We start from the raw sequence: 25,941 nt of genomic DNA, 5'->3' as shown, positions 1-25,941 counted from the left end.
TTCTAAATAACTGCACAAGATATTTTTATGAAAATTCTTTCATTTTATTAATCTATGTATAATTTCCCATTTTTATATTGTTATAAAAAAGATTATGCTTTTATAGAGGGCGGAGGAGTACCCTAGATCAGGGTTAGTGTAACTGTTGGCTCGCGGGCCACCGCACAGTGGGGAAATTTCGCGATTTTATGGCCAAAACCACAAAAATAAATTTTTCAATTCGATAGAATAAATGGAAATGTCAGTTGAAGAACTAATATGAGTATCAAATGCCACAAATCAAATGGCCAATTCAACATTGTGGACGATATATTAAAAACGCACCTACTACACAGACATTTATATTTCTTGATTTTTTTTTCGTGAATTTTGAAAATCTAAGTCTAACTGTTTAAATTATTGGAATGACATAAAAGTTTATACATCGAAGCGTATGGGCTGACGCGTTAATGAATTTTCACTTCATTCACCTCTCATATCTCAGAAATTAATTGTCATCTCGACTTGAAAATTTGTCGTGATTGATGTCTCATCATAACCTGGCACAAAATTCAATTCCAAAATCGTGGGACCCAAAAAGGGACTATTTCTTGGGTCACTCTTTATAAGGGCGGCAATTTTGTTTTTGCCCCTGGGCGGCCAACAACCCAGGAACAGCCCTGTTCGCGGGACAATACAACTCGGAAATTTTTTAATATTTCTGTACAATATTTATACAATATATTCATTGATACATGCCCTAAACATAATAAGTATAGAAATAATTTTAAAAATCATGGTATAAGAACAAAAATCGTCTAATTTGGTGCTGTTTCTGCTGTTTTGAGCGTCTCAGGGTGGATAACCCCTTAATTGTCTGAACGTGGCAGCAAGAGCTGCTTGCGCGATCGGCGTTGGCTAGCCTGTTGATTGGGGCCTGTGGCGCGCCCTGGTGGCTGTGTGACGAAGCTGCCACACTGTTTTCAAATTTTGAAACCTCGTGGAATCTACCTATTCATATTCTTTACTTTGTCAATTTGTGCAAAGCCAAAGACAATTATAGAATGATCAATACTTATTTACGTGGGTATATCTCACGCAGCCTGACGGGAGTTAAATCCACGATATTTTTCAAGATTTCATTGTTTGCAAACGTTGAATTGAATATTGTAACGTTGACGTAAGTATCTTCCTCGAAACGCAACCTTTATTTATTCCGTCGTTTCTGCAGCATTCCTACCCAGTTTGAATTCGTAAGGGGACATTCACTAAATACCTTGCTTATGTGTAGCATGGAATAAAAAATGTCGAGTGACAAACTGAGAGCGTCTCTTGGTAGCTATTGCGCATGCGCTACGACAGATTCCCGCCTTTTTAATAAGGTGCACAGGAACTGACAATCGAAGACCGCCGATCTTTTTAATTTTAATTAGGTATGCGGGGTGTTTTGGCACATCCGTTGTATTATTTGTGGAACATTTGGTCCTCTGAATTTTATTTTCTAATCATGTTAAATATTCTATTAAAAATAAATAAATTGAAAAACATTTCTTATTGCTCATAAAATCGTCTAATTCTAAGTAGTTTTATTGCGGAATAGTAGTGTTATGTAAAAGAATGACACAAATATAAATTTAAATAAAAATCTAAATTTTTGTCATTCTTTTGCATAATATTACTATTCCTCAATAAAACTAGAACTAAATGATGCTATAAGCAGCAAGAAATATTTTTAAATTCATTTATTTATTAATATATTTAACATGATAACAAGATAAATATCAAAATACAAAATGTTCCAAGATCTCCTCCCACCCTTTTGACGTTGATGTGAACGTGAAAGCTAGCTGGTGCCACATTGTCTGTGTGTGCCTCGCACAAACACAACGTGACTTGTGGAGGGGGTCAAAGGTGCGTACCGGGCCCCACCCGTTGACAGCACAAGCCTAACTCATATTTCCTGCAATAATGACATAACTAAAAAATCACGACTTCCGGGAAATGAGTTCGAATGCTTTGAATCGTTACAATCTTCATAGGCCATCCTATTGAACTGTCAAATCGGTATAATAAGTTATCGAACTGGGACCAAAGTATTATAATATCGTGGCATTACAATCAGTGCCGTTCCTGGGTTTTGGCCGCCCAGGTGCAAAAACAATATTGCCGCCCTTATTTATGTAATATTTTTTAATTAAGAATTTGATATGCAGTTTTATATCTATATATACATAATTTTAAACAGCTATCGTGCAAAAGAGTTTCGGTTATTATTACTTAAGTCTGGCCGCCCAGGTGCGGGGGCACCTTCTGCACCCCCGCCAGGTACGGCCCTGATTATAATTTTAAAACAACCCCCATTCTGAGTTATAACACACGTGACATTATTGTACCAAATGAGCAATACGTTATTCAATCTTAAAATTTATCCCTTACATCGCGAATTTCCACTGAAAAAAGTATTGCTCCTTAGATACTCCAACATAAGTACTCTACGTTCACTCAAAGTTTCATTAAAATCAGAATTTTCGGGTTGGCAGTGTCCCATGGCGCGTGAAGAAGCTGACCAGCCATTTATAAATAACGTCCACTTTGCTCCGAAGCTCGACGGATCTTTATCCCCATAAATCTTGATTCAGAGATTCATTCAGATTCATTGGAATGACAGCGGGTCGCGCTCGCGCTCGCGCCCGATGCATTATTTGATCGTCGATCGACTGACGTGCGACGCGCACGCTTGCGCCCCAGCGGCGGAACGGTGTCGCCAGCTGTCGACGGTGGGTCGGATCAGTGTAAGGCAAGATGGCCGAGCGGTGGTGACGGGTCGTGGAATGTACGGCTGGAGAATTGGTGATCTCGGCGCAGCGCGGATGGCCTAGCGATGGCCGAGTTCAACATCGACATCGGCAAGCTCCCGGAGGACGTGCGGGAGAAGCTCGCTGAGCTGGACCTCGAGTTATCCGAAGGTGAGTGGGCCAGAGCTTTTTTCACCGATGCGCCGCTTAGCTGAACCCTTTCTGACTCACCCCGTCACTGCACGCACCGCAAGAAAGAATCCCCTAGCCCCCGTTGATAAAATCGATAATACCCTCGGCTGTTGCCCGTTTCGCTCCCTCCTGGCCGCCGCGCACTGCCACCGAGAATATACGCTCGCGAGCGAGCGTGGCCCATCCCCGTTCCCTGTCAAACGTTAATTGGACGAGCAACATTTGGAATTCCTCCAAACGAGTCTGCCCCGATCGTGACGGACACTCGAGTGCCCCTATCGACCGCGCCTCGCTCTCTGCGACCGTCGTTCCTCCGGTTTTATCCTTTATTCCGCCGCGTCTCCACATTTCTGCCCGTTCGCGGCGTGCGTAAGTATTTGGGGAATCTATGGATCCGTGGCTGGCGAGCCTCGTGTCGCCCCGATGCCAGAAACGAATCGTCGCGAAAACCTGTTCGCGCACCGTTCCAAACCGGTGCCCAGTTTATTGGACTCGGTTTTCCTGATAGAACAGGATTCGACGTGTCTCTGCGTGCCCCTCTCGCGACGCGAGACTGTTTAAACTTCGGAATTTTAAACGCTCGATACTTCGCCAATGAGGCTCGACTGTTCTCGTAGCGAAGAAGCGTAACGCTTCTGAAATCGAGCAGCTCTCGATGCCTCGAAACGTGCCAGGTGATCCTTTGACGTCTTCGATCCAACCGCTCTATCGCGGATCGGAAGAGTGCTCGGGTGTTGTAAAATAGGCGCGACGAGATAGGAAAGCATAAAGAGGAGATCTCTCTCGTCCACGGCGTATCCTGCAGCCTTCTATTTGTATTCGCGTTTCCTTCTTTCGTAACAAGCTATCGACCGGTTTCTCGGTGACATCCCCGAATACTCGGTACAGTTGGACGAGGCGTAGAAAAAGCGACGCGTATCTCGAGGCTCTGTCGCCACGTATATAATTCCCGTTTAGTTCCCGAGGTCCATCGCGAGATCTTGCGTAGCTGGGACATGGAAGGGCGAGCTGTTTTCGACGCTCGTGTTAATGGTGGGACTAGCCTCGATACGTGCTTGCCGATCAATGGAATAGACAAGCTTCGTTCAGCTGGAATTAATTACAATGCGGATAGTTTTCGAGAGAATTCCAAGCCTGTACTTAACTGATAATAGGCTTCTGAAAGTAAAAGTGTACATATTGGAACCTTGATGCTTTCAATAGGAAGGTCGCCATTGTATTTTCCTAACAAATGACGGCGGACCAATAGACCCTTGTCCCTTAGCAACGAATTGACGTTGGAAGTGGAAACAAAAGTGTTGCATTTAATACTTGGAATTTTATGTACGGGCTACGTGTTCTTTTGTGTAGGATTGGTCACCTTGATAGCTGCGTTAACTCTGCCACGGTCTTCAGTTCATTCTATACGTTTAACGTAATGTCGAGGGACGAACAATTTCTTAAGAACCGTGAACAACGTTGGGTCAAAAAAGACCCTAGAAGGAATGAGAACATACTGGGGTTAAAAAAGACTCGGAGACCACAGTAGGGACGGCCACGACGCGTACGATTTTTCAGTCACGTTTTCCTGGAAGTATGCAACTGGGTTTTGAACGACAGTAGATAGAAAAATGAGTCGAGTCGAGTTTCTGAGCCAGTTCTTCAGCGACAACGCTCGAGTCTTCTTAATGGTAGTTGGTTAAAGTGTATTGTGGACGAGGCTCCGGTTCTTTGACTGGATTTTTTCATCCTCAACAGGTATCTGGGGTCTTTTAGACCTCGACATCAACAATGCTGTAATTAATTAATCCTGCCTTGAGATTTGCAGTTGCAGTGCCTCTCTCTTCCTCGTAAATTACAATGTCCTTTCCTACTTCCATTTGAAACAAAGAAAATACTCGACTCACCATCGTCAGACTTGAACAACATTAACAGAAACCAGAAAATTTAAAATCTTATTATTATTATTATTATTATTATTATTATTATTATTAATATTATTATTATTATTATTATTATTAATATCATTATTATTATTATTATTATTAATATTATTATTATTATTATCAGCGGGTAAACCCTTTAGAATACAAAACGATACAAAAAATATAAAAATATAATAAATAAATATAATCGGAAAGAGTACTTAAGGCTATACGCACCTGATCAAGTGACAGTTAGGCGGACGATCGTCTGAACAATAGTAATCGGAGGGCGTTAAGTCTATAAAAATTATTTTCGAATCATCTATCCTCGCAACCCCCAGTCTATGAAATACAGAATTTTATTTTTATTACCATTCACAGTTTAAACTTTCTTTCGACCACCGTTATAGCTATATTTACCATTTCTGGTTGTAACACTTAACACGCTCGGCGTCACCATAGGATTTCAGATTTTTCAGCGTGCCTCTAAAAAGGGATTAAGAAACTAATCTGCAGTGTCAGTTACATAATAAAATTCCTTGCAACACCAGTCACCTTCAGCGCTGTTCGACTTCAGCATCGAGTCAGGAACACACGTTCGCCCGCTCGATGAATGTTGCATTGCAATGAATACCCCGGGTCACGGTTGACCCACGTGTTAATTACACGCTGCTCGGGAGAAGTCGCATCGGTTATGAGGCGCGTTCTAATATACGCGCGGCCGTTGCTGCGCGGACGAATTACGGTGGAGCAGAGCGTGGTTTAGTAGATTATAGCCGGCGTGTTCGTGCCGGATCGCTGGGACATATTTCGAAACGAAACGACTCCTTAAAATATCTCTCTCTCTCGAGCGTCGAACCACCGAGTGTCGTTTCAGCGAGGTTTCGCATGGCTGTCTCGTGGCGGCAGGTCTCATCGTTACAGGTGTGAAGTTTCTGCTTCTCTGCTTCGTTCTATGATCGTCTGTTAGCGTTCGCATTTAGAATCGTTACGTTCAACCAGCTCCGCTTCGAAGACCCCTCCTTCGTTTCGAGCTTGGCGCACCGAGTGGCGTCGGCGTGGAAACACGCCGAGGCACTTGCACCCTCTGCGCGGTATTAAGGGGTTACGCCACCCTGAACGTTTTGAAAAAACGATTTTTTTTTCTTTGCGCTTTCTTATTACGTAAAGTTTTAAGAATAATTTAAGCCATGGTAGACGCGAAAATTCCCCAAAACAGCCGAGTTGTAGACTTTAAACGAGGCGCGGATGTCGATATTCCGCAGCAGGTAGCTACCATTCTGCTTTTCTTCTTTTGCGTTTTTCTCGAAACTACATTTTCAAAGATCACCTATCAAATATCTCCAAAACTGTTTGTCCGATTGAGTTCAAACTTGGCACGTATATTCCTAATGGTATTATCTACGATGTAGCATATCAGTTTTTCCAACCTATACCCCATTCGTATATAATTAATGGTTTAAATTCGTTTTTTCATGTGAAAAATGTATAATTTCTTTCACTTTGCTCTCATTTGTGCAATGAATTTTTTTTTCTCAAATCCCTATGCTACATCGTAGGTATTTTATTAAGGAACACGAAAATCGTCGGGTTTTTGATTTCAGACGAACATGTTCGTTATAATTTGTTAGGTTAGTCACGCGTGTAACGGCGGACGAGCTTCGCGGGAGAACAAATAACTCGGTCATTTTTTAATATTTTTGTACAGTATTTATACAATATATGCACTAATACATGCTCTACCCATAAGAAGAAAATAAATAATTTTCAACCTCATAGTATCAGTAAAAAAAATTCGTCTAATTTAGTGCTGTTTCGAGCGGCTCAGGGTGGCGTAACCCCTTAAGGGGTTATACCTAGTCAGGCGAAAAGAGGCGAATGTTTGTGATTTTTTTTTGAAGAAGCGGAAGCGTATAATTTTACCAAACTTTTTGCGTTTAAAAGAGCAACATTTAAAGAACATTTGGTAATTTTTTCGTGGAAAAATATTTACGTTTATAATAAAGTAACCACCGATATCCAATAAGCTGTTTTAAAAATTTGGTTTTGCAGTGAGCATTGCCATTCGGAACCAGATTATCTAAAAACAAAAAAACAAAAAAATTGGTTAGTATATTAATGTATCCTCACGTTGGCGGAAAGAATTTTCCGAAATATTAATTTAAAACAAAATGGCGTCTATTTAAAATTGCAAAAATCATACGAAACAAATCAGGATTTCAACTTTAAATAGCCGCCATTTTGTTTTAAATTAATATTTCGGAAAATTCTCTCCGTCAACCTGAGGGTATATTAATATACTAACGAAATCTCTTTTGTTTTTTTTTATTTTAGATAATCTGGATGTCGGTTGTTACTTTATTATAAGCGTAAATATTTTTCTACGAAAAAATTACCAAATATTCTTTAAATGTTGCTCTTTTAAGCGCAAAAAGTTTTGTAAAAATATACCCTTCCGCTTCTTCAAAAAAAATTCACAAACATTCGCCTCTTTTCGGCCGCCTGACTAGGTACAACCCCTTAAAGGTCCGTTTGTTCGTGACAGTAAATCGTGACGTTTACGGTGATGATTTTTGTCGTCGAGAAAACTACTTAGATCTCACGATATCGTAACCATGTCGTAACGTTTGATCCACGCTGTCATACAATGCCACGACAACGAAAGTCATGATTTTTACTGCCACGTGAAAACGCACCTTAACAATTTCACGACCGCAGTCACGTACACGTGATTTCTCAATTTTCATGTATTATTTTCCGCGGACCTAAGAGGTCAATTTTATTTCATATTTATGGAGTCCTTGTAAGGGTAAAAAATGAAATTTTAAATTATATGTAGTATTACCATTCGCACGAAGAACATTTTCCGATATTCTTTTTTTTTTAATTTTGCCACTTACAGTGTTTTTCATATGGACATTTTTGTCGTCAACAAATCTGTAGCATTAACACAATAATTCAATTACCCCTTCGCTGTCACAGGCACTGTTTCCCACCTCAGGCAATTTTCTTCCAGAAGTATACGTCTTTGCGAAGATTTCTGTAAATTTTTACACTTTCAACCGTTCGTTGACACTCTGGGTGTAAGCCACCCATAAGCTGACTTTGACTGAAATAGCTTTTTTTTTTCAAAGACGACTTACAAATATTTTTTTCTCAAAATATTATATCTGAAAAACAACTCTGCAGATTTTTAGCTTCTAATATTGAAATTTGTAAAAGTTTTTAGAAGCTTTCTTCGTCTTTTCTCGACATATGGTAATCTAGACTTTTTTTTACAAAAGCTGTGATAAAGTTTCAATGAACAAAACTAGTGAAATACATTTTAGAGACCTTGTGAGGTGGGAGACGCGAGGGTGATAATGAAATGTACGTCTAACAGGGGGAGGACATCATGAGGTAGACACCGATTTTGATGAGCGATTTTGGCACGCTGGTTCTATGTCGAAAATAAGTAAATAGTTGTCCGAGCGTTTCTACCAATGGGCCTTAATAATAAAGATATTTACATGGAAATTATTAAAAATTTCATAGTGGCCGTGGGGTTGTAATGGGTAAAAATCCCACACTACCCTGGCGCCCACGGGGGATTCCCCTCTGATGGAGTGGGGGTGCCTTTTGAAGATTTCCCCAAGTTAAAAAAATTTATAAATTTTTTTTTAACGTGGAGACATCTTCAAAATGCACCCCGACGTCTCCGGAAGGGAATCTCCCGCGGACGCCAGGGTAGTATGGGATTTTTACCCACTAAAATCCCACGGCCACTACGAAATTTTTCATAATTTCCATTTAAATATCTCTATTATTAAGGCCCATTGGCAGAAACGCTCGGACACCCATTTACTTATTTTCGACATAGATCCAGCGTGCCAAAATCGCTCATCAAAATCGGTGTCTACCTCACGGTATCCACCCCTTGTAAGTGAACTCAACAAAGCAATGTTTATTAGAAGAGACAAAAGCAACCGAATATCTGGCAAACGGTCGCTTTCCTTCCGATTCCGAAAGAAACGCCCACCGTGCGCAAACCAGGAAAAACACCCCGAGCCGCGAAAGAGGGGAGGTTTCGTCGCCTGGGAAAGTCCAAACACCGAGGCCACGCAACCTTCGGTTCGACATTTACGATCCCATGCCTGGTCGCCTTCCGCCCCGCTCGAAAACCAAATGTAAGAAGATCCTAAAGCTGAGGGTATTAACTCGCTTTCTAAATTATTCGTTATAGTTTTATTTATTCCGTTGTTAAAAGTAGAGATCCCTATTTCACGTGTATTAAACGTATCTGTCCCTGAATCCGTGTATCTTTTAGTACACGGGTACCCGTGTACTATTTCACGTGTATTTAAATACACGTGAATTTAGATACTCGTGTATTTATAAATACACGTATATTAACGTACCCGTATTTTGATTCGTCTGATTTTTAATATCTATAGATATCCCAGAACTCTGGGGGATTGCGAAATTCATAAAAGAATTAATGTATTTAAATATATTTACTAGAATAATATGCGGAAAGTACGGTTTTACAAATTTTCAGATCGTAACTAATAACACAATTATAAAATTAACAAGATTCATTTAATCGATTACCTATTTTGATACAAAAAATTAAGGCATTACTGGTAATAAGCGAGCTTCTTTTTAGACGCAACGATAATCCTTAAAATTGAGAAACATCACTCGGTTTTATTACACTTATTGCTTAAGTGACCGTCATTGCCCATTCTCCCGTAGTTAATGCCCAATTCTGATCAAAATACACAAATACGTTGATACAGTGCACGTTGAAATAGTGCACGGGTACCCGTGTACTAAAAGCTACACGGATCGAGGTACGGATATATGTAATACACGTGTACACGTGTCTTTTTACTACACGTACCATACCGTGGTCTCTAGTTAAAAGTCGGTAGAGTCGAGAAGGTCTTTCTCGAGTCCCGGTCTGTAATCGACTGACTTTCCGTCCCGTGGAAAGTCCCCTCTTGTCCTTTTGGGAAAACTCCTAAGGACCCCGATGCCAATTTATGATGTTTATGGCGTCGCACTGGTCGGGCCCATCGTCGCTGTAGGCGTCACGCTGGCCGCATCTACGTAAGCTCAACCTTGCAGCCCCTTTTACAAGGTGGTGCTTCAATATTGCTAACACAAAGCTATGCAATTGACTCATGATTTTCTTCACAACGATTGGGTTCGACAGATGAGAATGGAAGTCGTTGAAAAATTGCTCTGGGTGTGAGCAGCCACCCAGGTATGTCAAAGTTGACAACCCTGTACTTCATACCGCGCAGCCTCGATTAGTAAACGCTGGTATAGGAACTAGAAATTTCGGCAAACAGTCGGCCGCATTGTGGATTGAGAGTAGCGCGTGGCGTAAACAAAGTCGTCGAGTTGGAAAGTCGATTAGCCCAGCGGCGGTCTCCTAATCTGCGAGCGATAAACCGGGTGGAATAAATTTGGAACGGCGGTTGACTCGAGGCTGCGAAAGATTCAGGGCTGATAGCTAAAAATAGTCGAGTGGAAGGATCGATAGGTTTTGTTCGACGGGAGGCAGCCTGGATCAGGTAGGGTAAACGCACCAATAAATGAACACTTAAGGCTAATGAATGAACACTATTATAAAATTATGTTTGCAGCGAGATTGACTCCACGTGCTGCAAAAATTGTTTGGATCTGAAGCAAGAAATTACAAGAAGTCTCTGATTAATTAGTTGCTTCTTTTAATAACTTATTTTACTCATTTTAATAAAAAATGTTCATTCACTGGTACGTGTTCATTTACTGGTACATCCACCCTAATCGCGTTTTTCTTGCACAAGATTTTATCTGGCCACGGGGACGGGGGCGGGTCTAATGTCGTTTCTGCGCGGTATCTTCGCGCGGTCGCCTGACGTCAGCTGGACGGGTCACCGTTCATCTTCGCCAAGCTTTATTTGCATGTGAGGTAATTGCGCAGATTACCCGCTCGCGCGTATTTCAATTGAGACGGAGTGCACACGGCCGTCTTCGCACGGATCCTGGACAGCGTCGGGCGTGACGGAAGGCCCGAAGAGAAGGTGTGGACGAAGTCCATCGGCTCGAGATGACGCTTGGTGTTTATCGGGGGAGGCTCGTGACCTGGATACGGATTTTTAAATTTGGAACGTGATTATCGACCAAATTCTAGTTATTTATAAACGCTTTAACCCTTCGGGCGGTTCGAGGGGTCAGATGGAAGCCGGGGGCTGGATCAGTTTGGACCTGTATCGATGGGGAACACCGCACAGTGGTTGGAATAGAGGGAGAAAGTCAGTTTTTGAATGTTAAGTGCACAGAATTTTTTCAATGCAATTCCGTAGTAGGATAGTTGAAGCAACAGAACCAACAAGAATTTTCTGTAAATACCATTAATTTGGAAGGAAATTATAATATGAAAGTTGGGGAGTAGAACACCTGCAATTTTGAGTTACAAACGCACTATCTTTCAAGCAGAATTTCAACTATCTGCAAATTAAAAGGAAAAACGCAATTTTGTAATTTGATTATGTTCATACTGAATATATATATTACATGAATTAAGTCAGTGACACCCTCGTTGAATTCAGTAGGACATAAGTGGGACAAGTAGGTATTTTTAACAATAGAATCGAAGTTTAATTAGACATAACTTTTTCGCGACAGCTAGCGTCAAGGTAAGATTTAATACTAGTGGTGCATTATACCTTTAAGTACATAATCAAAGAGGTTTCAGCCGCGTAAACCTGCGGCTTTGGTGTAGGGAGCATTTTTTCTATAACTTTTACCAGTAAGTATTTGGAGTATCTTCACTTGGTTTTTCATAATATCGAAAAATGTTTTAGATAAAAGTTGAATAGTTTCTAGGAGGCTATAATTTAATGTAATTAGTTTTTTATATGTGGACGCATAAAGGGCATATGTATGAAGGTCACCGATGTTTTGTTAAATTTAATATTTTGTTAATTTTTTAAAATTTAAAAAAATTATATTTTTTAATACATTACTGGATTATTCAGTTCATCATTTTCTATGACAAAGTATTAACTTGTGTCGGAAAACTATTAGTTTAGGAGATATTTTAATTTAATCATTAATATTGACAAACAAATATCTCCTATACTAAGGAGATATTTTGTTTTTAGCAATTTTGACTTCATATTTGTAATCAGCGTCCTCAAAAACCCCGGGATATCAGATAATTCCCGAGATGGGTAAAAAAATATTCACCATGTGTCGAATAAAATTGCCCCGGGTTAATTTTATTCGTCGAATAAAAGAATTAACTGTATTCGTCGAATAAAAGAAATAACTGTATTCGTCAAGTAATCTAAAGTTGAAGTAACTTTTATATGATCCGTTATTTAAATATTTTTTTATTTAGTTAATGACCAACTGGTTAATTTTAATAAAAATTTTAATAAAACCCTGCAACGATTAATTTCCTACTAATTTGTCCCCTATTAAAATTTTCCCGGCACGTCGGCAATTCGATAAATATTATTTATAAATTTTTGGCACGCCCAGATGAAAAGGTTTGCCTCCCCTGGACTACGCATTTTAAAGAACGTTTCCTTTTCTCACAGCAGTAGAGAAGTATTTTTCGATTTATGAAGTTGTCTCTACTATTACTTATTAATATATTTATTTATTAACGGGGATACCCTTTAGTCACAACGAAGCACCTAACCAAGTACGAGGAAGTCTGTAATAATTAATCTATATAAAAGAAGAGAAACAAAATACAGAGTCATTTCGTTATTACACTCGATAACGCCACGCTTGGGTCCGAAAAGACCCAGGACCGTCTGATTGCGAATAAAAGCGCATAAAACGCGAGGAATGCCTTAGACATGACATCAGCCTCAAATCTTAAAAATTGTTACCTTTTTTTCTTTGACAATGGACATACGTCAACGCGCACGTGTACTTTTGTATAATAAAACAAATGAGTGGTAAAGATTGAAAAGGTTTCAACTTCGAAGTGTCTCGAAATAGAGTAGAGGCTGAATTAGCACAGCGAGAAATCGGCAAAAGCAATTCGAGGCTAAGAGTCGGTCGAATTACTCGTCACGTACGAGCAATTACACGCTCGATTCGTGGCGCGTTCACGCGACTCCATTCATCGGCCGAATCGTGTTCCCGTTTCGCGCGTCTGCTGGATCGCCGTCGTTTAAATACTAAGTATCCTCTTTCTGGATTCACGTGCCCGCCGTGGGACTTGAACGGTCGTCGCGACGACTCGGTCGCGCTTGGGAGAGTAGGTGTAAAGTTTCGCCGCGGCGAGCTAGATGCGGGTAGAGCTCTCAAGTTGGTAGCTTCTTCATTATTCACCTTTGAATAGAGACTAGCGTACCTCGAGCAGAGGAATGCAGTGTTTGACGACTGACCACTGGGTGTCGGGAGTCGCCTGCCTTTCTACAGCTGGTATACAATCAATAATTGATTTCCAAGGCAATTTTCACTGTGAATGACCCTTCGCAGAGTCGTTATATTTCCAGTACCGTAGATTCCTGACATTCAGACACCAGCCACAGAGAACTTCTTCTAGGAAGAGTTTAACTGCTAAATAAACGCGGCCCGTCCCTAGTGATATATAAAAGTGAAACGTCTGCTTGTTTGCTTGTTTTTTCACGTCTAAACGGCTGAACGGATTTCAATGAAGTTTTGAATATACATTATGTATGTCCTAGATTAGATTATAGGATAAAGAAATGAAGGTGTAATGAGGTAAAGAGGTAAAGAAGTAAAGAAATCAAGAAATAAGGAAATATCGAAATGTGGAAAAAAGAAAATATAGAAATATACTTATTAAATAAGTAATAATTATTTATTTATTTACTTATTTAATAACAATTACTGTTATTTATTTATTTATTTATTTATTTCTATTTTTCCTTATTTCTATATTTCCTTATTTCTATATTTCTATATTTCTATATTTCCTTATTTTTATATTTCCTTATTTCTATATTTCCCTATTTCTATATTTCTATATTTCTATATTTCTATATTTCCTTATTTCTATATTTCCTTATTTCTATATTCCCTTATTTCTATATTTCTATATTTCATTATTTCTATATTTCCGTATTTCTATATTTCTATATTTCTATATTTCTCTATTTCCTTATTTCCTTATTTCTATATATCCTTATTTCTATATATCCTTATTTTTATATTTCCTTATTTCTATATTTCCCTATTTCTATATTTCCTTATTTCCTTATTTCTATATTTCTATATTTCCTTATTTCTATATTTCTATATTTCCTTATTTCTATATTCCCTTATTTCTATATATCCTTATTTCTATATTTCCTTATTTCTATATTTCCTTATTTCTATATTTCCTTATTTCTATATTTCCCTATTTCTATATTTCTATATTTCTATATTTCCTTATTTCTATATTTCCTTATTTCTATATTCCCTTATTTCTATATTTCTATATTTCATTATTTCTATATTTCTATATTTCCTTATATCCTTATTTCTATATTTCCGTATTTCTATATTTCTATATTTTCTTTTTTTCACATTTCAATATTTCCTTATTTCTTGATCTCTTTACTTCTTTACCTCTTTACACCTTAATTTCTTTAGCCTATAAAATAATAACAGTAATTACTATCAAATAATAAAATAAATAATAATTACTATTTTCATTTATTTTTGTCATAAATAACTCCCTAGTGAAACCGGGCAACAGATCAGCCAGTTGGCAATAAACCTTACCTCTTTTCATCCCCTAATGACTATCTGACTACAACCGCCAACGCTTGCTTCTTGCACCCTTGAAACCTTCCCCTTCAGTTTTTCGGTTCCCCACGCATCATACCCACCTCCCCTGGCATCGATCCAACGAGAGGAATTAATCGACCCGGTAATCGACGGCGTTAATATAATCAGCGGTGATGTAACCCGACGATGTTGCCTCGTTTATTCAACGATACGATTCGTGCATGAGTCATTAAGCCGGGCGGTCGCGCGCCGACGCGTGGCACCTGTTATCTGCCCGCTTCCACTGATCCACGGGATATGCATATCGCGGTTCACGCTTCTTTATAATTCCCGGCTAATTGTTTCCCTCGCGCAGCCAGCAGCGCGATGTACCTACGCGCCTGCATTTAAACCGGTTTAGCGGTTCCTCCTGCACGCTCGTAGATCGGCTCGAATCGTCCGATTCTCCTCCCGGTGTGTAACGGCTAGCGGAACTTTCAGACCGCTCGTTTGCGCACCTGTCCGGAGGATACAGTATTTCGAAGATGACGCGGCGCGGAGACCCGACAACGAGCACGCGTTACCGTGCCCGGTGCACGTCGGTTTCGTTTAAATCACCCCTTAATGGCTCGATCAGAGCCAGCTTTCGCGGTGCCGGGCAATTCCGTTGATTCGATGAAAGTCGGAATGCGCGGACGGAGTTCACCGTAAACGGAGAACGGTAATGGCGGGTACCGTATGCTAATGCCTCAGAGTTCTTGGTTATATATTTTATAACCATAGTAAATGACTTGGCAGAAGAGACGAGGACGCGCTTATTTTATGCATGAATAATTAAGATATTGTAAGGAGATCAATCTGAGTATACCGCAGTGATCAAATATTTTTAAGACAGTAATATCTACTTGAAGTCAGTTGATAATAGGAGGTCACGCTTTGACTCTCTCTTCGTTTTCAAGTTGAGAAAGCTCCTCTAGTCTTAGAGTTAATATATTTTTGTCTCCCTGCGAAATCCCTGAGGGTGGTGCGATATATTTACCCATCTCTATGCAGATCGAATTCTGGGTCTTCTCACCCGGTAAATCGCGTTTGCAACATTGTGAACGCTTTTAGCGATTATCTGGATTTTTATTACAGGATCAAACTATTCCTGCGCGAAAGTTTATGGTGATTAAACTGTCTTACTGATTTTAAGTGTTGCTGTCTTTTTCCTTGTTTTTCTATTGTACACTATTGGGACTTTAACCCGTACATATTAAATAAATATTAAAATATCAAGATGCTAAAAAATTAAGGTATTAAAATTTTAAGCATTAGAATGTTAAATATTACATTTTTAGATATTAATATTTTAAATATTAGATATTAATATTTTAAATATTAAATGTTAATATTTTAAATATTTTAAATATTAAATGTTAATATTTTAAATATTAAATGTTAATATTTTAAATATTTTAAATATTAAACGTTAATATTTTAAATATTTTAAATATTAAACGTTAATATTTTAAATATTTTAAATATTAAACGTTAATATTTTAAATATTTTAAATATTAAACGTTAATATTTTAAATATTAAATGTTAATATTTTAAATACTTTAAATTTTAAATGTTAATATTTTAAATATTAAATGTTAATATTTTAAATATTAAATGTTAATATTTTAAATATTAAATGTTAATATTTTAAATATTAAATGTTAATATTTTAAATATTAAATAATATAAAATATTAATATGTCTGTTGAAGATTTAATATTATATATTTTATATTATTAATATTTTCGTTACTGTACATCATTGGCGAGTTCTCTGCCGCGTGACTTTTCGATTCGTCGGTGAAGTAAAGCGAAGAAGGGAGAAAGAATTTAATGAAATTGTTGTTCCTCTACATCTGATTCTGATAGTTTCTTGTCTAATCAGTCGTGAGAAGCTATAGTTTCACTACAAGTTATTTGACTAGTTTCAGTGCACCTGGTCTAGCTTATCATCAACGTTGTCGCTTTTTACGGTCACTTGAACATCTGTTTTCTCTTGACTCATCGTATACGACTTTCTCGATGAATTGGCCTGCATGGGCGCGTAAAAAGTCAAGTTTCCAACGATGTTCGTAATATCTAGAAAACGCGCCCATTCGTTAGGTGTTTACCGCCGTTGCTTGAAAAACTGTTGGAAAATGCTAGCAGATTCTCTACGGCAATCACTTCGGACACCGTGTTCTCACTTTTCCTGCTTTTTCATCAGAATGATTCTGGAATAGGTATTTGTTTCTTTAAATATACCTGTTCATACGAATTTTATTAAATTAAAATCGCACGAACGTGTTTATTATTTTTTCAAGTATTTTACCAATACTGATTGCACCTTCTTCCCTTCGAATCGTTATTTAAAAATCGTGAGACTGATATATGCTGTATCTTGTTATTTCGAAATGGAAAATATCGATTGTTTTATTCCTTTTTTATTCTTAGTTTTTAATTTGAAAGAAGAAGCAAACTTTATTTTCCACTGATTTATTTGAGAAGTATAAGAAAACAGAAGCTGACAGCCTGAATCAATAATCCACACTACATTTTCACAGTGAACGTTTGATTTTCTTAACTAAAAACATTGAAATCTACTTTACTATCAGGGAAGCTACGGATGGTTGCTAACAAAAGTTAAATATAACCATGCGACAGAATTCTACGCATTTGTAAAATCAGTGTTGCACCTTTGCAACACTGGGACTTAAAGCGCTAACAAAATTTTGATTCGCATTAAAACGCCGCCTGGTAGGGGAGAGCGGGGGCAAGAGTAACATTTTTTACATTTGGCCTAGCCTACAATTACCTTTCATAGATACAAAAATGACAATTATGACTTAAGATAGTATGTTTCTTGGTCTATAATTTGAGCCCAGATTCAGCCTTGCGTGACAAGTAGTCGAAGAGTTATGGCAGTTTTCCGCAGTGACTGTCATTGCTACTTCTGTCCTGCAGGGGTAGGACGAAAGTAGCATAAGGTGGGGGCGAAAGTAGCACTAATTATTTTGAGGAGAATTAAGTAAAACACTTCTTCCAACGCAAAATAGGATTTTTTATTACAAAAAAAAACGGTAGAAAAAAGCATTTAAATAAATATGTCGAATAAAGTTCACTCGGTTTGCCCAACGAACGACGAATAATTTTACTAACTATTATTCGTTATTCGGAATTTTATTAAATATAAATTTTGCCGGTGACTAAGCGAGACCCACCTATATACCTGTTCATGGGCAGTAAATGTCACTCGGCGCACGCTGTTCCATAAAAAAATGTCAATGACCTCGGGAAAGCCCTGCAGCCACCATGCGTGCCCTATCGGAGCAAATAGCTTCTTCCTCGTGCATTTGTCGTTATCTCCAACCATAACGGAGATACTGAACGTGGTCAAGTTAACGGGGACATGGTTGCACGCTACTGCTTCCACGGGTAATCGTTCCACAAATAGGAGAAGTATTATCGCTAGGGAATAGGGCTCTATTTGCCAAAGATCCGTAAGCAAACCAGCGGGGCTGGCTTCTCTAAACGCCGAATTCTAGAGCAAAGCTGCCCTGTGCGCGGGCACCCGCTATTCTCGCACAAACCACCAACTGTTCACCGTTCTTGTGAGCGGAGGAAAATTCTGTACACTGGAGAAGCCGCTCGAAGTTGGGTGTGTATATTGCTCGCGATTGGAAACAGTTCCTGTGATAGATGGGTATTCTCAAAGACCACTTAAAACCACTTTCGTTTGCTTGCGCGCAGAGATTGCTAAATGGTGTTAACTTAGGACTGACTTAAACTGGGGCAGAATTGGTTCAGAACTAGATTGCAAGTGAGCCAAAAGAGCACTGGACTGACAGTTAGAACTCCTGTGGGAAATTCTGCAACGCGTTTTCAGGGAATTTGGGGGTAGAAAGAGTTTGGGAACTCTAGGATAATTTACGAGGGCTTTTAAAGATGTTTTGTGGTAGAGAGATTTGGGAAAGTCTATTAAAATGTACAAGGGCTTTTAAAGAAATTTTGGGGAACTCTAGCGAAATGTACAACGGCTTTTAAAAGAAAGGGGAACTCTAATAAAATGTACAAGGGCTTTTAAATAAATTTTGGGAACTGTAGCAAAATGTCCAAGGGTTTTTAAAAGAAAGGGGAACTCTAACAAAATGTACAAGGGCTTTTGAATAAATTTGGGGAACTGTAGCAAAATGTCCAAGGGTTTTTAAAAGAAAGGGGAACTCTAACAAAATGTAGAAGGGCTTTTAAATAAATTTTGGGAACTCTAGCGAAATGTACAACGGTTTTTAAAAGAAAGGGGAACTCTAACAAAATGTAGAAGGGCTTTTAAATAAATTTGGGGAACTGTAGCAAAATGTCCAAGGGTTTTTAACCCTTCGTTGACACATCTGTTTCGATCAACTTTGACATACCTGGGTGGCTCACACCCAGAGCAATGTTTGAACAACTGCCACTATCATCTACAGAATCCAATCATCATAATAAAAATCATGGATCTGTTTTAAGGTCTCTAGAATATATTCCAATAGTTTTTTTATTGAAATTTAATCACGGTTTTTGTAAAAAAAAATCTAGATTACCACATGTCGAGAAAAAACGAAGAAAATCTTTAAATAGTTGTAACTTTTACAAATTTCAATATTAGAAGCTAAAAATCTACAGAGTTGTTGTTCGGATATAAGGTTTTGAGAGAAAAAATAGTTTGTACGTCAGTTTTGGAGGAAAAGTATTCATTTTGCATATAGAAGGTACAGAGCGTCAGGATCAGCTTATGGGTGGCTCACACCCAGAGTGTTACGAAGCGTTAAAGTAATTTGAGGGTAGGAAGATTTGGGGAACTCTAGCAATATCTACAAGGGTTGGGCTTTAAAGGAATTTGGAGATTGAAAGATTGGAGGAACTCTAGCAAAATCTACAAGGGTAGGTATTTAAAGGAATTTGGAGAACTCTAGCAAAATCTAGAATGGTAGGTATTTAAAGGAGTTTGGAGATTTAAATATTTGGGGAACTCTAGCAAAATCTGCAGGGTCTTTTAAATAAATGTGGGGAACTCTATCAACTCTACAAGGGCTTTAAAATAAATTTGACGATAGAAATATTTGGGGAACTCTAGCAAAATCTGCAGGGTCTTTTAAATGAATGTGGGGAACTCTATCAACTCTACAAGGGCTTTAAAATAAATTTGAAGATAGAAATATTTGGGGCACTCTAGCAAAATCTGCAGGGTCTTTTAAATGAATGTGGGGAACTCTATCAACTCTACAAGGGCCTTAAAATAAATTTGACGATAGAAATATTTGGGGAACTCTAGCAAAATCTGCAGGGTCTTTTAAATGAATGTGGGGAACTCTATCAACTCTACAAGGGCTTTAAAATAAATTTGACGATAGAAATATTTGGGGAACTCTAGCAAAATCTACGAGTGCATTTAAAGGGTTACCTACCGTCAGGAGGTAGAAAAAGAATCGATTCTTTGGGAATTTATTTCAGAAAGTACATGCATATTTTTATGCAGTGGTTTTTGTATTTAAATGAGGAACACTTTGACAGGTTATTATATTATGTTTTGGTATAAAATTAATTAGTTATTACAAAATTACAACTGATATCCGAGAAGCTGTTTTTAGACCGGTGACCACGATTTCTCCAAAACCGCTTCACCAATCTTTCTGAAACTTTGTAGGTTTCTTCTAGAGATTCAAATCTAGTCTTTAATCGAAGCATTTGATTTTTCCAATGCACACTTTTTATTTTATGGATGAAAAATGAGTGTTTTCTCTACGAAAATCGATCGTTTCACTTTAAACATCTGCCACTTTGTCCCAGATTAACATTTTATAAAACAGAACGATAAAAGACTAGATAAACTATTGTACTAACTAAATCTTCTTCGTTATTTTTATTTCAGGCAACCCAGTTCCGACTAATATTGGTCACCGCAAAGCATGTTTCTAAAAACAGCTTCCGTGAAATCAGTTGTAATTTTGCACTAACTAAATACTTTTACACCAAAACATAATATAATAACCTGTTAAAGTGCCCTTCACCTGAATACAAAAGCCAATGCATAAAAATATGCATGTACTTTTTAAAATAAATTCCCAAAGATTCGATTCTTTTTCTACCTGCTGATGGTAGGTGATCCCTTAAACGAATTCGGTAGTAGAAAAATTTACGAATCTCTAACAAAGTCCACAAGACCCTTCTAAATAAATTTAAAGGTAGAACGATTTAGAGAATTCTAGCAGAATTTTTAAAACAAATTCAGAGCTAAAAACGACTTATAGAACTCCGGCAAACTCCACACCAAAACACGGTTCAGATCCGCCCAGAGAAAGTTTCCAGTTCGCAAAGAAATATGAGCTCTCGCAGTTAGCAGAAATCGGCGCAAGCCATCGCGATAGAGCAGATTTTCCTTTGCACGCGCGCCGAGCACAAGGCTGAATGCTTCGAGGTGACTCGGTGGCCTGCTCCACTCGGGGGAAAAAGAATAGAAAACGATCTTAACCCACAATTTCGTAATTACCGCGTCGTTAAAGGTAAGGTGGACCTTTATCCGCGCGATTTCCACGATCGCGCACGGATCGTTGCGCCCGCGGTTGCCCAACGCTCCGCGAGTCGGAGCCTCGAGCGAGCGGGTCGGGAAGCACGAATACCGATGATTCAGGAAACACCGAAACGGGCGAATGCAGTCCCTCCTCTCATCCCGATTCTCCCGCAGGTAACTAGCAATTACGCGTCGCGGTTACTTCTTCGGGTCTTATAAATAATTCTCCCCGTATCGCGGCAATCGCGCTCGAGCGTTTTTTTGCCGGTCGAAGCGCGAATTGCCAAGGATCGATCTGGTGTCCCGCGGTAATTGGCTGGAGGAGCGGGAAAAGGAAACTTGCGCGGCTCGCGCTGGATAGTAAAGATTATTCACCGAACGGTGATTCATCCTTTCGGTGGGACCAGTGGCCGACCAGTTTCGGGTGTCCTATTTAGCTCTGCGCGCTCTCATTTCAACGCGGATAGCCTGCAGACATGTGTCAGCTCTTTTGAGAACGAGGCTGACGACCTCCGCGGCTTTGATTTCGTAAATTTAAATCGTCCGGGCTGAATGCTTACAAGGGAACATCCCGAATCTGGAGATTTAAAACAATTCTGAAATTTTGTGAATATGTAGGGAATTTCCTCCTGATTGCAACGGAATTTTTGTTTGCTGCCTAAATTCACTCTAAGGGGGTATAGTTGACCCTTGAAAATCCGGTTATTTTCCGATTTTGTGTTATAACGCATGGAATATAAAATAATTTTTTTCACCAAATGATAGATCTGATTAAAAGAAGTAACTTTTGCCTTGAAACTTTTTTTCTATCTCTTACAGTTCGCGAGTTATAAAATAAAATCGGAAAATAGCCGAAATTTCAGGGGTTAATTCCACCCGCTTAGAGTGAATTTTGGGCGGCAAACAAAAATTGCGTTTTAATCAGGAGGAAATCCCCTACATATTCACAAAGTTTCAGATTTTTTTGAAGCTTCGGGTTCGGGATCTTCCCTTGTTAGTCGGAAAATGTTACGTCGCACAGTGGGACAAAACCACCCGACGGCGATCAAAAATCTATAACTTTGGTTCTGGTCTAGATATTTCAATGAAATTCGGCTGAATTTAACCGCAAATTTACGGGTTTTAAGTTGTATTAATATAAGTGATATTAACCCTCGGAAGCCCGTGCTAGGCTCGTATATATAGACCCATGTTTTCGAAAAGTGGGTCTACTGGCCAATTACAATTCACATTTTATTAACATCCTTACTAGTTACTGTATTATATTCTGGTAAACCACGTGTTTTAATATTTGCTATTGTTTTCATGTGATCGGTGCACAAATTTTGCCAAAACCGTAAATGTTAGGAGCTTATCAGAAACCTTAATGTTTCCCATAGTTTTTATTCGCGATTCTGAAAAATTTTTCTTTCAGAGGTGCAATTCGGTGAGCGTCGGTGAGTTCATCGATGCCTGGCGCGGCCCTCGAGTGATTACCTCGAACGATGAGACATATCGTTCGGGGTAATCGTGACAGGGTCTTCTCATTTGCGCGAACGTCGTGGATGTTCCCAGCAATCTAATCCGATTGTGGGTTTATAACTGTAAACAATCCTTTCTGAGTAATTTTGAGTGCTTCGGTTTTGCTGGATCATTGGGTTCGCTGTTCTTTCTTCTGGGATAAAAATGACTAAGGGTGCGTTTATGTTGGAGCTGCGATAAACGATCAGAGCGACGATAAGAGCGAGATGACTATATAGATGAGCAACGATAAAAGCGTCGAGAAAGAAATATTTCCTTTTCTTCGCTATTATCGCAGCCCCAACATAAACGTACCCTAACAAAGAGAAGTCGCGATCCCGAGGAGCCGTGAGTCAAATTGTCGAGGCCCGCGGGTATAATAAACAAATTGAAGAATATTAGCTGCACCTGACTATTTAGCCATTTTTATAAAAAGTGGCTTTGAACATTTAAGCATCCTGTTCGTGATACGGTGGTCCTGAGCTCGAATTCTGGCCGACTGAAAATTTTTTTAAACTATTTTTAATTTTTTTAATTTTTCATCTTTTTAAAAACGTGATATGAGGCATTCAGAACAAAACCGGGCTAACCCATATTTGTTGTGAAATTGAGTTAGTAGCGGTAATAGGCTGTAGTAATTATATAAAATATTTAAGCATGATAAAATTATGTTCTCAATGCCTCATGTGTAAAACTGAAAAAATAATGTAATACTTTTATGATAGTAATAGTATTTATTATTTTAGTAATAATATTTATAGTAATAGTACCTACTCATAATATTGTTTTAAATTATTTTTTATAAAAGTGACTGGTCATTTTTTATAAAAATATTCCACGGTTTGTTTATACTCATGGGCTCGAAAAGAGCCTCTGCTTGCGAGCTCAGTATGTAAAAACTCGAAAAAACCGGCATCCATTTTCTGTAATTATGCATGCTGCATAATTTTTATTTTATTAAGATCGTGCTTTGTGTTCGAAGTCTTTGAACTTTGCTTGGCCTTCATTGACCTTGAGCGAGAGGTCGCCGACCCCGTCGCGAGAAGGGCCGCGCGTGAGTGTTTGAAAAGCCGCAGCTCCTCCGAAGAAAGCGAAGGTGAGCCTAATATCTCGAACACGCTTTCATGCGCCACTAGAAAACTATTTCGAGGGCGTCGCATTTCCTTTGGAGGCGATTAACCCGCTAACAAAGGAAGGTTACGACCTGCGCGGGCGTTTTTTGTATGGGGCGATGAGTGTAAGTGAATCCTATTGTCTTAGCTTCTAACTACCGACCTCTTTTATACATCGGTGTCTATTCAGCTGTTATAGGATTTAATCATTTTTTATTGCTACCATTGTATGTAACGTGGGAAAATTTTGGGTTGTGATTCAAAACTAAATTTCACAGTAAAAATTCTTGCTTTTTTTCTATTTTAATTTTGAAAGAACTTGGTACTCGGTTTTGTGATACTTAGATGCTACAGTTTTATAAAATTGTGGAAGTATGTCGAGAGATCTACTGGATGAATCCTGTGGGGGATAGAGATGAACTAGTTTGGAGGTTTGGCAGGTGAACTAGTATCGAGGCATTACTATTTATGCCTAGCTACCAAGGGCACAAAAATCAGGGGCCACAGTGAACTTAGAATTGATTTATTGTAGATTAGGAAAAATGTTGTTTGAGGTCTGAATTCAACTAAAAATTTGCATTGGGCGAGGAAATTATATTTATAACGGAATGGAATTAACTGGCTGAAAAATGGTAATCGGTCTTTCGAAATTTTGAAGTAGAACACCAATTTTTTTGATAGTTTTCCAATTTTCTTTGAGCATTTCTTTGCTAAATGGTAGGTACTAACTAAAAATATATTCACCAAGGTTTATACTAGTGTGAACTATAATAGGTAATTCAGAATTTAATATTACTTAAATAAGTAGAAGTATTAAATACATATTATTAGTATTAAATACGTATTTTAATACTTAGTATTATCAATATTAAATACCTATTTAAATATTTAGTATTATTAGTATTAAATACCTATTTAAATACTTACTATTATTAATATTAAATACCTATTTATATACTTAGTATTATTAATATTAAATACCTATTTAAATATTTAGTATTATTAGTATTAAATACCTATTTAAATACTTACTATTATTAATATTAAATACCTATTTATATACTTAGTATTATTAATATTAAATACCTATTTAAATACTTACTATTATTAGTATTAAATACCTATTTAAATACTTACTATTATTAGTATTAAATACGTATTTTAATACTTAGTATTATCAATATTAAATACCTATTTAAATATTTAGTATTGTTAGTATTAAATACCTATTTAAATACTTACTATTATTAGTACCTACATATGTACCTACTATCTAAGGTGACATCGATTTCTAAAAGCCGTTAATCCCATTCAAAGTATCTATGAACTAGTATCGAGGCATTACTATTGGTGCCTAGCTACCAAGGGCTCCTCACAAATTTTATTATTGTTTGTTACAGATGCCCTTATCGACTCAAAGTTTAGAGAGAATTTCAGCATTAACGCTATCTACTATTAGTTTAATTGGACTACCTATATCATGCAGAAAGCTACCAACTCTCAATGATCTTTTACTTTGAAGATTTTAGTTGTTAAAGAAAAGTAGTTTTATTTCTATTAAGTACGTTATATCTCTTGTTATTCTTTTACAATGTTTTTTAATGGGTTATATTATAGTAAGTAGTATAATTAATATTATTCTAAATTTTCCGTAGCTTTTGCTTTTTAAACCCGAAACGGAACTATGGCTTGGTAGGTAGTTTTAATACTTGTATAATGTAAGAGTTCTTCTATGGGTTGGTAATTTTTTGCAAAATAAAGATCACAAACTTATGAGGTCCGTCTGTGATTAACTAATTTCTTGTCAATTTGAGGGTTGGTAGATCTCTGCATGACTTGGCTCAGTTATAATATATCCTACTCATACTTTCTCCTTTATCACACTCACTTCTCTGCACTACTGCAGAGTTTCTACAAACTTCAGCTTTTTGGTAGGACTCTAAAAATTATTGAGAAAACTAACATGCGATATTCAATTACGGTAATGTCTCAATTATTGTCCCTATTATTATCACTTTATTTATTTTACTTAATAAAAACGTGAAGTACAAAGAATAATGTTAAAAAAAGTACTTTTAAATCGGGACTGTTCTTATTATTGTACACTATTCTTTATACCACGTTACGTTTTTATTACGTAAAATAAATAAAATCTCAGTAATAACGACAGTGGCAG

At 37.9% G+C, this 25,941-nt stretch overlaps 1 protein-coding gene across 2 annotated transcripts in view; it reads left to right on the top strand.

Moving 5' to 3' along the window:
- The first annotated feature begins 2,750 nt into the window (after positions 1–2,750).
- Dip2 (disco-interacting protein 2) overlaps positions 2,751–25,941 on the top strand; it is a 101,910-nt gene continuing 78,719 nt past the window's right edge. The window contains exon 1 of one of the 2 annotated variants that reach the window (XM_076825075.1): positions 2,751–2,945. In XM_076825075.1, the coding sequence (XP_076681190.1) occupies positions 2,861–2,945 (85 nt within the window). In that variant the 5' untranslated portion in view covers positions 2,751–2,860. The remainder of the gene's footprint in view (positions 2,946–25,941) is intronic. The other variant, XM_076825067.1, reaches the window with a different exon arrangement.

The sequence above is a fragment of the Andrena cerasifolii genome, chromosome 1, assembly GCF_050908995.1.
Source record: "Andrena cerasifolii isolate SP2316 chromosome 1, iyAndCera1_principal, whole genome shotgun sequence".
Taxonomy (NCBI): domain Eukaryota; kingdom Metazoa; phylum Arthropoda; class Insecta; order Hymenoptera; family Andrenidae; genus Andrena; species Andrena cerasifolii.
Note: the sequence above shows the minus strand (reverse complement) of the source record. Positions and strands in the feature narration are given on the sequence as shown.